This window comes from Dreissena polymorpha, chromosome 15 (genome assembly GCF_020536995.1).
Source record: "Dreissena polymorpha isolate Duluth1 chromosome 15, UMN_Dpol_1.0, whole genome shotgun sequence".
NCBI lineage: Eukaryota > Metazoa > Mollusca > Bivalvia > Myida > Dreissenidae > Dreissena > Dreissena polymorpha.
The window spans coordinates 40651353-40665594 of NC_068369.1; the positions used below are offsets into that span (position 1 = coordinate 40651353).

General features: G+C 34.8%; 1 protein-coding gene across 3 annotated transcripts in view; it reads right to left on the bottom strand.

The window, feature by feature from the left end:
• The window catches only part of LOC127860468 (F-box/LRR-repeat protein 20-like), a 55917-nt gene that overhangs the window by 10445 nt on the left and 31230 nt on the right, over window positions 1-14242 (bottom strand). For all 3 annotated transcript variants that reach the window (XR_008039815.1, XM_052398556.1, XM_052398555.1), the window contains exons 5-13: window positions 12861-12955; window positions 12117-12185; window positions 11675-11770; window positions 10980-11106; window positions 8738-8812; window positions 6658-6788; window positions 4265-4325; window positions 2587-2688; window positions 1275-1487 (exon numbers count right to left, since the gene is read on the bottom strand). Coding sequence is in view for 2 of the 3 variants with exons in the window: in XM_052398556.1 (XP_052254516.1) it covers window positions 1275-1487; window positions 2587-2688; window positions 4265-4325; window positions 6658-6788; window positions 8738-8812; window positions 10980-11106; window positions 11675-11770; window positions 12117-12185; window positions 12861-12955 (969 nt within the window). In the remaining variant the exon portion in view is untranslated. The remainder of the gene's footprint in view (window positions 1-1274; window positions 1488-2586; window positions 2689-4264; window positions 4326-6657; window positions 6789-8737; window positions 8813-10979; window positions 11107-11674; window positions 11771-12116; window positions 12186-12860; window positions 12956-14242) is intronic.

The following is a 14242-nucleotide window of genomic DNA, read 5'->3' on the forward strand; positions in this document are numbered from 1 at the left end:
ATGGCTATATACAACCAGCATGAAACAAGAACAACCTGGGAGTAGCTCACTATCTGTTCATGGCTATATACAACCAGCATTAAACCAGAACAGCCTGGGAGTAGCTCACTATCTGTTCATGGCTATATACAACCAGCATTAAACCAAAACAGCCTGGGCGTAGCTCACTATCTGTTCATGGCTATATGCAACCAGCATTAAACCAGAACAGCCTGGAAGTAACTCACTATCTGTTCATGGCTATACAACCAGCATGAAACAAGAACAGCTTGTGAGTAGCTCACTATCTGTTCACGGCTATATACAACCAGCATTAAACCAGAACAGCCTGGGAGTAGCTCACTATCTGTTCATGGCTATATACAACCAGCATGAAACCAGAACAGCCTGGGAGTAGCTCACTATCTGTTCATGGCTAAATACAACCAGCATGAAACAAGAACAACCTGGGATTAGCTCACTATCTGTTCATGGCTGTATACAACCAGCATGAAACAAGAACAGCCTGGGAGTAGCTCACTATCTGTTCATGGCTATATACAACCAGCATGAAACAAGAACAGCCTGGGAGTAGCTCACTATCTGTTCATGGCTATAAACAACCAGCATGAAACAAAAACAGACTGGGAGTAGCTCACTATCTGTTCATGGCTATATACAACCAGCATGAAACAAGAACAGCCTGGAAGTAACTCACTATCTGTTCATGGCTATATACAACGAGCATGAAACAAGAACAGCCTGAGAGTAGCTCACTATCTGTTCATGGCTATATACAACCAGCATGAAACAAGAACAGTCTGGGAGTAGCTCACTATCTGTTCATGTCTTTATACAACCAGCATGAAACCAGAACAGCCTGAGAGTAGCTCACTATCTGTTCATGGCTATATACAACCAGCATGAAACAAGAACAGCCTTGGAGTAGCTCACTATCTGTTCATGGCTATATACAACCAGCATGAAACCAGAACAGCCTGAGAGTAGCTCACTATCTGTTCATGGCTAAATACAACCAGCATGAAACAAGAACAACCTGGGATTAGCTCACTATCTGTTCATGGCTACATACAGCATGAAACCAGAACAGCCAGAGAGTAGCTCACAGTGTGTTCAGGTTGTCTGCTGTGTGCTGTTCATCAGTATCTAAGAGTTGAAAATGAAGCTTCTTAAACCTGAATCTATTAAGAAAGGGTTTTCAATTTTGTTTGATTTTCTAAGGGACTACAAACGAGTCGTTATGTGAATCTGAGTGGTATAGGGTTTAAACTCACTTTGAGTCTACGGATGCCCTGTCGAGTGATCAGCTGACAGTCGTACAGTTCTATACGCTCAAGGGACTGGCATCCCATCAGATGCTCAAGTGAGGCATCCGTGATCAGAGGGCAGTTGTCGAGTTCAAGCACCTGTAACTGCTCTGTGGCGCATACGCTCGAGCCCAGATGACGTATACCCTCGTCTGTTATCAACTCACAGTGCGAAAAACTCTGGAAAATAGAAGTTTTGTTTAAAAATTGTGTGATTTCTGAATAGGTAAACACAAACAATTTACCTGATGTTTTTAATATTTTGCACTTATCTCTATTTCATTTTATATCCACTTCATAATAGCATGAACACAAAAGTGAACCATTTCTTTGCTTAATAATCATTTCCCTTTGAAAAGCAAAAAAATCGAATGTTTCTTTCATATGCTTTACAAAATTACTATATTTACCTTAAAAAGCAAGAAGATCTCATCATTGTATGAGAAAGTGGCCAATCCTGACTTTAATTTTTGTTTTGTTCAGTGATACCTAACAGTAACAGTGTGGCAATGGGATTAATTGCAAAAACAGACATCACCGTTTTATTCTAACAAATTTCAAATACAAAGTTTAGTGATTTTTTTAAGACTTAGTTAAGTGATCCTTCTAATATATAGTTTAGTGATAGTTTAATATATAGTTCAGTTGTACTTCAACCACTAAGTTTGGTGATACTTCCAATACTTAGTTTAGTGATTTTTTAACACAGTTTCGTGACGTATCTACAACACAATTTAATGATATTGCTGATAGATACATTTAGTGATTTTTTTAACACAGTTTAGTGACATATCTACAACACAATTTTATGATATTGCTGATAGATAAGTGACACCACTGATACATATATAAAAATATTACATGAATTACATATACAACTGATACACAGTTTAGTGAAACCACTAATACATAGGTTAAATACACAAATGATACATAGGTTACATATGCAACTGGTACACTATCACTAAAACATAATTTATATCCGCGAAACTACTGATAAATAGATTACATGTGTCTTGTTCTGTGAAAATTGGGCATAATGCATGTGTGTAAAGTGTCATCCCAGATTAGCCTGTGCAGTCTGAGACGACACCTTCTGCCTAAATTGGATTTTTGCTAAGAAGAAACTCCATTTAAACGAAAAATGTCATAAAAGCGGAAAGTGTCGTCCCTGATTAGCCTGTGCAGACTGCACAGGCTAATCTGGGATGACACTTTACGCACATGCATTATGCCCAGTTTTCTCAGAACAAGACACACATAAATGACTGATGCCTACCAGAACAGTGAGGTGGTGACAGTAGCTGGCCAGGTAGTTGAGGGTGGAGTCTGTTATCTGCAGGCATTCCTCCAGGTCCATTCTCTCCAGTACATGGCAATTCTACAACACACAAAGCGGTTCTGGGAAAACGGGGCTTAATGCATGTGTGTCAAGTGTCATTCCATATAAGCCTGCGCAGTCCGCACATGCTAATGAGGGACGACAATTTCCATTTTCAATGGTTGTTTTTTTTTAAAGGTCGTTTTCTCTTAGGGAAAATACAATTTTTGGCGGGGAGTGTTATTTCTAATTAGCCTGTGCGACAGCACAAGCTGCGCTAGGATAACACAAACACACTTCCATAAAGCCCACTTTGTACTACAACAAGGCTATTTAAAATTAATAGAGGCATATCTGGAAAGTGATAATTGGCCTAATGACTACAAAAAGATCTAAAATTAAGTCTCAACTTAGTCTTTCTTCATAGACCAATGAGACTACATTTAAAGTAACATCAATACTCAAAATCAACTAATATTTCACAAAATATTTTGTAAAATAAATTTAACTCATTAAAAATCAGTGTTCCTTAAAGCAATAGCCAAAATTTCAACGCTAGATGTGGTTTAGTAACATAGATTTGACAAGATACAAAATGCTTGATTTTATTTTTTTTTGTTGCACAATATATTCCGTTTTAATTTTGTGCAACAATATCTATTCATACGACACATGAACACTAACTTGGTATGAACACTAACTTGGTACATGATCATGAGTTGAATATATTGTTCCATAAAAAATCAAAAAAGAATATTTTGTATCTTGTTAAATCTATGTTACTAGACCACATCTAGCGTTGAAATTTTAGCCATTGCTATTAGGAACATGGATTTTGTATGTGTTAACTTTATTTTTTGAAATATTGTACAAAATATTTGTTGATTTTGAGTGTTTATGGGCTTTTAACAAGTAAGCCTTGATCTCCATAAGTTTACTATTAAAGATTAATACTAAAATTGAGTATAGGAATTGTCGCAGTCATGGGAGCAGACCCCATACCCCAAATATTTATGAACTTAAATACAGTCTTTATTAATCAACTAATAGAAATCAGAGCTTAACTGTAGTAAGCAAAGCATTCTGATCAGTTGAAAATCAGAGCAAAACTGTAAATAGCATTCTCATTGGTTGGAAATCAATAGCATAGTTTAAAAAGCATTATTATTGGTCTAGAAATAAATCTTTTTGATTGAGAGAATATTTAAGGTAGAGAATTTTTGCATGTGTGCATGCCAGGTCTCAAAACATTTTCAATCTTAAACAAATGAGACTTGAAAACCACTCGCATATACTTTGTTTAAGTTGATGATTAAGAATGTTTGTACTCATGGAAACAGTCCACACATACATGGTTTACATTTTTGTATCTTCATATAAAAAATAAATGTTTTACATTGATAAAGTGTAAATGTTACAATTATTTGAACTGGTCATTATCGTCTGTGTTGTATATTTATACGTCTAGTTAGAAGTAATGTTAGGCACAATTATTTAATATTATAATTAAGATTATTTAACTAAAAAATCCCAATATGTTGTAACCAACTTGTTAAATGTCTTTGTACAATCCAGACATGTACGGTACATAACACTGCAAACCTATTATGGTAGATAACAGTACAAAGCCACTTACTTTTGCTAAAGCCTGGAATCCATTGTCTGTCAAGTGTGAACAATTAGCGACCTCCAGGGTTCTGCAAGAGGATTCAGCAGGCATAATTGGCTTTGTCTTCCAAAATAATTACGCATACATACAGTCCATAAAAAAGTTTAAAACCAATAACATTCGTAGGAAAAAAATGTTGAAATTATTCATTAATTTTTCAAGTAATACTTGAAAGAAAGGTAACATTGCTTCGCATGTCTCAGTGCTCTGTTTGTCACATGATGCATGCATGCATTTTGCGTTCAAAATTGTTCGAGTTACATGGTTTACAGTAAAGATAGAGTAGTTTTACGGCAAAGGAAGTTGCACTCCTTGTTTCTATTATAGCATATATATACAAATATATATAAAAAAATTATTATTATTTATTTTTTTTTAGTATAGCATATATATTTAAACAAGAGGGCTTGAAAGGCCAAAAGTCGCTCACCTTAGATTACAAGAATTTAGATATTATTGGGACAAATCTTATGACCAAGTTTCATGAAGATCGGAAAATAAATGTGGCCTGTAGAGTGTTAACAAGGTTTTACTATAGCCATATAAGGAAAAATGCCCCACCCCCTGGCAGCCATGTTTTTCAACCAACCGGCATCATTTTTGAACTTATCCAAGATATTATCGGGATGAATCTTCTGACCAAGTTTCATGAAGATCGGACAGTAAATGTGGCCTCTAGAGTGTTAACAAGATTTTACTATAGCCATATAAGGAAAAATGCCCCGCCCCTTGAAAGCCATTTTTCTCAAGCAAACATAATTATTTTCGAACTCATCCAAGATATCAGTGAGACCAATCTTCTGACCACATTTCATGAAGATTGTAAATAAATGTGGTCTCTAGAGTGTTAACAAGGTTTTACTATAGCCATATATAGCCATATAAGGAAAAATGCCCCGCCCCTGGTGGCCATGTTTTTAAAGCAACAAAACCCATTTTCGAACTCATCCAAGATATCATTGGGACAAATCTTCAGACCAAGTTTCATGATGATCAGAAAATAAATGTGACCTCTAGAGTTTTAACAAGGTCATACATTTAAATATAATTTAAAATAAAATTAAGAAGAACATGTGCTGAAAATGCGAAATAAGCGAGATATTTAATTCTGAAATCGAAAATGTCTGTACAATTGAATTTGCCAGAATGTATATCATGCATGTACGATATGAATCTTAATTTAGTTTAATGGTTGTTTTTAAATTCCATCAGCGATGTCTATTCATACGACACACGAACACTAACTCCGATCCTAATAAAAAGACGAATTCTTCGATTATTGTAGGAAAATATGTACGAAATATAAAAATCGTATAGTCTCGCTTTAATTGTTTGACAAAAGAATGCCATATTGTACAGAATCATCAAACAATAAAAAACATATTAAAAGTTTGCTATCTTCCAGAATGTAAAACTATAATTTATAATTAATTCCACTTAATCTTCTTGTGCTTAAAACAAATATTTTAAAAAGGGAGACAACTCTGTCAATTCAACATAATTTTTCATTTGCAGTTACTTCCCTCGACATAATAAACTATACTGTTTTTACTATATAAATATAAGGAAAATGACCCACCCCCCAGCGGCCTTGCTTTTTTACCGATCCGAACCATTTTCAAACTCAACTGTCAAATCCAAAAAACACACGTTCTGACCAAATTTCATGAACATTGGACCAAAAATGTGACTTCTAGAGTGTTCCCATGTTTTCACTATATACATATAGAGAAAACTGCCCCGCCCCCTGGCGGCCATGTTTTTTCACCGATCTGGACCATTTTCGAACTCGTCCGAGATATCAATGAAACCAATGTTTTGACCATGTTTCATGATGATTGGGCCAAAATTGTGACTTCTAGAGTGTCCACAAGGTTTCTCTATAGCCATATAAGGAATACTGCCCTGCCCACTGTCGACCATGTTTTTCAACGGACCAGAACTATTTTTGAACTCAACCAACATATCATTTAGACAAACATTTTGACAAAGTTACATGTGGATTGGGCATCAAATGTGACTTCTTCAGTGTTCACAAGGTTTTCCTTTTTTTTTTACCTAGTTTTTGACCCAGCATGACCCAGTTTCGAACTCAGTGGAGGTATCAATGGGACAAATGTTCTTACCAAGTTTCATGAAGATCACACAATAAATGTGGCCTCTAGAGTGGTAACAAGGCAAAATGTTGATGACGCACGACGGACGACACACAACGGACACAAAGCGATCACAAAAGCTCACCATGAGCACATTGTGCTCAGGTGAGCTAAAAAACAGGGATTCCCTCCTGTGAGTTTTCCCAGAAAGAAGCTCAAATCGTCAATTTTCAGATAACAAGAACAATCCGGAGAGAAAATTACTTTAAGGCAGGGCATCCATTGGCAATGGAGACTAGAGACTGGTCAGTCAGCCGCTGACAGCTGGACACACAGAGGAACGCGAGGTCGTGACAATGCTCCCCGAGCAGCTTCAGACCGTCATCCGTAATGTTCTGAAATATGTATCATATCATGTATGTATTACATTGGGGATGTATCACATAAGTGATGTACTGAACTATTTATCACTTTGGTTATGTACTTATATTGATGATGTTCACAGCAACATAAATACAGGATTTCAATTGTGTAATGCAAACAGAAGCTGTCGTTCAACCCAGAGGTCTTATAACTAATTCTCAAGGTAAAAGTAAAGACACAAATTCATGGTTCTTCTCAGGACGCAAACTCATTAATGTTTGTAAATGCCTACAGATTTAACTGCAATCAAGTAAAATAAATATGTTTTAGCTGATATTTCATAAGTCTGTTTTGTTTTAAAATAAACATCAAGATAGGGTTGCAATGGCATGTCCAGACCTTTGCACTTTCAATTATAGGAACCAACTAACTAACAAAAAAACTTACATTAAGGATGCACCCAGAAGTTTTGTTTCATGCAAATAAAGTTTGACTGTAACACATACAGTATATTACGAGTTTCAATGAGATACATGTGTCTTACAGTCAACAGAGGAATGACTTCAGTAATATAATTTTGGGCAACCAAGACAGACACTTATTTAGTGCCTTTTAAACTGTGATTAACTGTGTTAAAGTTTAGGATGGATATATTTCGACTATAATTTTAAAGTTAATCATGTTAATAAATCAACTGCGCTCTGTGAAAAGGGGGTTTAATGAATGTGTGTAAAGTGTCGTCCCATATAAGCCTGTGCAGTCCACACAGGCTAATCAGGGACGACTCGTTTCACCTCAACTGGATTTTTGCTAAGAAAATATTTTTTTAAAGAAAAATGCCATAAAAGCAAAAAGTGTTTTCTCTGATTAGCCTGTGTGGACTGCACAAGTTAATCTGAGACGACAATTTACGCACATGCATTAAACCCCCTTTTCACAAAGCACGGCCCAAATGTATAATCAGATAAACATCCATTTTAAAGTTTATCCCCTTTTTTTCCCCTCTATTTGTCCTTTACGGCATATTTGTGAGGCTACTCAAAAGTTGTAATAACTGTGTTGTTTAAACCCAAATAAAAAAAAAAACAATCATAATGACCCTGGATTTTTATTTCATTTTTATATCAGCAAACGATTGCTCTAGGAAACTAAAAACAAATTACTACATTCTAAGTGTAACAAAAAATAAATAAAACTGCCGCGGTCATCCTAAAAGTACTTTGCTTGTAGAAAGCCAATAACAATATATAGCTAGCAGTAATCATAAAGAGTTAACATGGTACTTCAATATAGACATCATTATTTATTCATATCAACTATCAGGACACAAATCTTGCTATAGTGCCAAATAGCCATCTTATAATATATATGAAATCAATAAGAGTGTCTTTCGTAATTATAGCCACAACTTTTGAACAAATAATACATTAGAGTGGTGTGTAGCCCACAAGGATTGAGACGGAAAATTGGAAAAAAGGAAGAAACAATGCCATCATTGAAAGCTATCAAAGGCTTACATTACTGTTGATGGCTCTGATGGTGAGAACAATGCACTAGATAGCAATGTTGAAACTAGAGGATATGTTACATCAAATGTATGTTGTATCATAAGCATGCAGAAGATTTCTGTCACTACTAATGTGGTCCTGTACAAGCCAATGCTGATTATATTATATTATTAAGCGGTTTATTGATTAATGGCAAGAGATAAATGTACACTAAATTAATTTTCTTGAACTTGTATATAAATTTCAATGCACCAGAAGGTGGCAATCTAAAACACTGTCTGTTTTACCAGTTGGACTATGTTTCATCTTGTATGTCCTATTTGGAAGTATAACGTTTTGAATAATATCAGGAGGATTTAATTTTAGCTTTCAATATTACAATCCCATAAATATGCCCAACAGATAAGCCTCTCTATATAACTCTGCCTTGTGCATTCTAAGAGTTATGTTTCATTTTTTAAACTTGTACGTACCTGACATGAGTGCAAGTTTATTCGTCTGATGTTCTTACAATGTACAGCTATATGTCCCACGCCAACATCAGTTATCTGAAACCAAAAGAGGTTTTCTATAGGATGTGTATCTTTCATATTGTTTTAGAAGACAAAAGGAAAAAAATCAATAAATTAAGAAGTAAATTGTCATCTATGATAGAGATTAGCAAACACTGACCACTAATCAGTACTACGTTCGATTGTGTATGGAAAACTTGTACATTTTTAAATAAAGATAAGGACATATACTTATTTGAATGACATTTTATTGACAAAATGTTATTTTATGAGTGTCATCAATGCTTATTCTCAAATGGCCTATCCAGAGCCTAAATTTTTTATATCTATGGCAACCCAGACATGCACAGGTTACCAAGGTTACCAAAGTCCCCAAATATAGCAATCTCTGCCACTAGCCAAGTCAATCAACGCAGTGGTAATTTAATATAGGTTTATACAAGAACCTCAACATTATCAACATAATCAAATAAATCAAGACACGATGTGTCTAAGGCATCTTTGCAAGCAATGTTGTTTGACTGCTACATATCTTGATGCCAAATGATTAACTGTCATAGTGAGACGATCTTAGAATGCTAACAAAACTGCACTGCACTCATGAGATTATACCCATTAATCATAATAAACAACGATGAAGCAGGTTTTAAACTTTATAAAGTACATTTATTTATTATTATCCACTGCAAATGAAGCAAGTACTATATGAAAGTTTGCTTAAATTAATAAATAAATAATAAATAACTTCAAAAAATTACTGCATAATAAAAGCATATTGGCCCTATTTCTTACATTTTACAACTTCTTATCCAGACTTACAAATATGATGGCAGGAGCAGCCATGCTTTGCATAATTAGACTTAGAAATATTTCCTGACATAAAAGCCTTATTTCCAAGTAAGTACAAGTATGACAAATAAACCTTTTTGCACCAATTGAGCGTTATGTTGTTTCTCCAATGCCATGATGTTGTTATCAGACCACAACATATTTTGATGACAGCTGAGTGTGACCACTAGACCTATCTATTTGACCTCAATTACTACTTGGAAAAACTCCAGGGACTTTATGGCAATCATGCATTTATGAGAAACAAAGTCTCAAAAAATATATGAGCCTATCTCTGTGAAAAGAGGGTTTAATGCATGTGCATGTCAACACAAGCTTATCAGGGACGACATTTTCCGCTTTCATGATACTTTTTGTTTCAAGTAAGTCTCTTCATAGCAAAAATCTAGTTTAGGCGGAAAGTGTTGTCCCTGATTAACATGTGCAGACTGCACAGACTAATCTGGGACGACACTTTACTTACATGCATTAAACCCCCTTTTCACAGAGCAAGGCCCATATACAATGTACATTTTTTATCATTGATTTTAGAACATAAATCATATAGAACCATTCAGGACAAAGTGTCTGTTTAAGTTCAGTTGAACAATTTTTGGTGTAAGGTTTCAACTTTGACTAAGCATTCTTCAAAGTTATTCGGATGAAAAAAGCATGGATCATATAATTATTACATTAGCGAATTCCTGACCCTTATAAATGTTTGAAAAAAACAAAACATTAATGGCCTTTGGTCCAATCATGTTTTTTTTTTAAATCATACTATCTCTATAACAATGCCAATAACCCATGTATTGTTTAAACACAACACATTTTTAGGCAATATAGGAACAAAGGTAAGTGAATCTGTGATGAATAAATAACCCCAGTTAAGTAACTATTGGTTTTTATTGGAGTGATTTTGAAGCAATTTGTTGGCTTTGTTATTCTACGCAAAACTATTGATCTTTATAGTGTAGTTTCAATGACAAATCATGGCCTGTAATTCAGGATGTCATTCACATATAAAACATGCATTTGCTGCATAATGGTTTAATTGAACGGTGAATTCCCACATGCACATGTTACAATATTGTTTTTTATATTAAAGTTTAAATCCATCACAACAAAGCTTGTAAATGAGAGTTTCATTCATAAGTTAATTGTATAGAAACTTTGTAAAATACATTTTTTTGGACATGACCCATTAAGGGAACTGATTTACACCATGTGGAATAAAGATTTCCAATTAATGCCTGATCAGCATGCCTCAGAACTGACTGACATTAAAAAATATAACAAAATCTGAAAACAACCAAATGTAACGATATAGACTGATTTGAACTGGCGTTACACTTCTTAACAACCATATCCATACCTGACTGCATCCCTTGCAGATAAAGTCCTCCAGTTTGAGACAGCCTTGCGCCAATGCCTCTAGTCCGTCATTGGTGACCTCATGACACCATGATATATTGATATGTTTCAGATGATGACACCCTTTACTGAAATTATAAACTACATTAATGCAGCCTGGGCTGAATTGTACATGTATGTGGGATAAGTGTCTTCCCAGATTAGCTTGTGCAGTCCCAGAGGCTCATCAGGGCACCACCTTCAACAAACGCACATTTAACACAACATAGCTATTTTCCTTTACCTTTCAAGGACTGCCAGATTTAACATCTTCATAGATTATCAAATGCATCAAAGTTATTTCAGAATCTCATTATGCGCAATAAAGACATGGGCTGGAAATAATAATCTACTTTAATCACATTCACAAATAGGGAATATGCACACACTAAAAGTCATTGTAACTTCAACTTTAAACGAGCCACATTATATATCAGATACATTTGTGTAGTCTTGATATGATGATAATTTATGATAATTTATAAATCTCATATAAAAATTAAATGTAATAAATATAAATTTAATTGTTAATTTTATAAAATTTATTTTTGAATTCCTGTCATGAGCATGAGCTTGATTGTTTTTCACTTTGAAAAAACAAAACAATATTCAATCAAAAATCTAAATATATTCTATATTTTCCAGGAGTAAGTATACCTGATAAACTTGAGAGCATTGTCAGTAATACAGAGACAACAGCTCAGATCCAGCTGCTGCAACTTAGTGCTGTGTAACCCCAGACTTGCACAGGTGCTGAAAACGAACAAGGGATTATAATAGCAAGACTACTTTTCTACAGAGCACAAAAAAATATATCAAAAATAGGTTTATATAACTTGCAGCCTGTTCAGGTTTTATGCTTTTTACTACTTATTAGTAACTAAGGTTTGGAAATGAAGCATTAAAAGCTTTAATCTAGTAAAAAAGGTCTTACATTTTATTTGATTTCTTAAGGGACTACAAACAAGTCATCAAAGTACAAGCAGTAAAGCCAAAAGGGTTAATGCCATAAAACAGTTATAAGCATGAGTAATTTATATAAATATACCTTAATGTTTAACAACTCACAAGTGAGAATGTGTGTGAAATGTATGCTTACGCATCTGTTAACTTTTTACAGTTGTCCAGATTCAATACTTCAATGTTTCTACACTTCTCTGAAAATTTTCTGAAACATAAAAAAACAGCATTCAGGAAACTCAAGATGATTCATGCCCATTCCTTCAAATATGATAAGTGTTTCCCAAAAACAAGTCTCAGTGCATGTTAGTTAAGTGTTATGTCCTGGATTGGCCTGTGCAGACTGTATATGCTGATTTGGAACAAAACTTTCCATATTTTCTTACTTTCTGCTTGAAGGAAGTCTCTCTTACATAAATCAACTGTAGACGGAAAAAAAATGTTATCACTGAAAATGCTGAAACATGATTTTCTTATTAATGTGACTCTAGTATACAATTATTTAATAAATTAAATAACCAAAACAGCACAGTTTTACACTATAATAAATATATTCTACTGACCAGGGCAAAGACAGTCATAGGTAGCAGATAGTATAGCTCTCTATGACCTGAAATTCTGTACAGCCTTAACCCTTTGCATGCTGAGAAATTTGTCGTCTGCTAAAATGTCTGCTGAATTTCTAAAATAAGCATTTTCTACGATTTTTTTTTTCAAAGAAAACTATCAGAAAAGCAAACAGTTTGGATACTAATGAGACACCACGTTCTGTGGCATCTCATCTGGATCCAAACTGTTTGCAAAGGCCTTCAAAATTTGGTTCCAGCACTGAAAGAGTTAAAACATGCTCAAACTGAGGTACTGATTTTGTAAGTCAACTTACTGTAATGCCTCATCGGTTATGTTCTGACATCCTTTTAGACTTAATGCCTTAAGAAACCCGCCACATCTTTTGGATATATTCTCCACCACGGACGCCTGCAAGAAGCGAAAGACAAAATAAATGACCTGCCCTCTGGGAAAAACAGGCTTAATGCATGTGCATAAAGTGTTGTCACAGAAAAGCCTGTGCAAGTCACATAGGCTTATCAGGGACCACACTTGCAGCCTGTGCAAGTCACATAGGCTTATCAGGGACGACACTTGCAGCCTAGACTGGATTTTCATTCATAGCAAACTTCCTTAACTCCATTTTAGCAGAAAGTGTCGTCCCTGATAAGCCTGCGAGGACTGCACAAGCTATTCTTGGACAACACTTCACCCACATGTATTAAAACCAGTTTACCAAGACCAAGGCTACAATGGATTGATTTATTCAGACGTTATTCCTTTATGACAGATTGCAGTGTTCCTTATACCCATAAAAAGACAAGAAATACTTTCTTGCAGGCTGCGACAAAATGCAAATTGTTTTTTTCAAGTGAACATCCATAAAAGCCAGGATATTCACAAGGAAGTTGACTCACCATTATGATGTACCGATCAATGAATATTATTTGCATTCACACAGAAATATGTTCATTTTTACTACTTTGAGTTTGTTATTCTTACATTGAAAAATACATTTATATATGGGGGTTATATAAGGTTCGTAAGCCGATACTTTAAATCAAAATAATTTAAATGTTTAGGTTATGTTGGAAAATCTGAGCTTTTGCAAAATAAATATTAGCTATTACCAGACATATAATAACGTTACGAAATTCTGAGCCAATATTTTCGATCCCTTGTATGAAATGAATTATTAATATTTCTAAAATCGTATGTGTCAGATACCCAGAAAAAACTCCAGTCACTGAAGCTTTAAATCTGTGCAATGAAGCTTTCACCAAGATGTTCCCTATACAGGGATGAGAATGCCAATATTGAATAACAACTGGGTTCCCCACCCACCCCTTCCCATAACCTAACACCACCAAAACTCCACTACAAATATTAACTTTTTTTACACAGATCTGACAAAGTTTAAAGATTTGAATCAGATCAAATAATTTACTGAACACTTGGGAAATGAGCATTTTTTCATGCAATAATTTGATTTTCATGTCTGTTCTAATATGTCTTCTAGATCTCTGGATAATATCAACTGTACAAATATTCCTGTTTTTTCCATCTGATTCTACATCAGCTTCCCCCCAGATCAGTCAGTCCTCAATAATGCCAGCAGGCATGAAGCATTTCTCAAGGCAAAGGCCCAATAGCAATATTTAAAAACACCATATGAGCCATGCTCTGTGAAAAGGGGGTTTAATGCATGTGCATAAA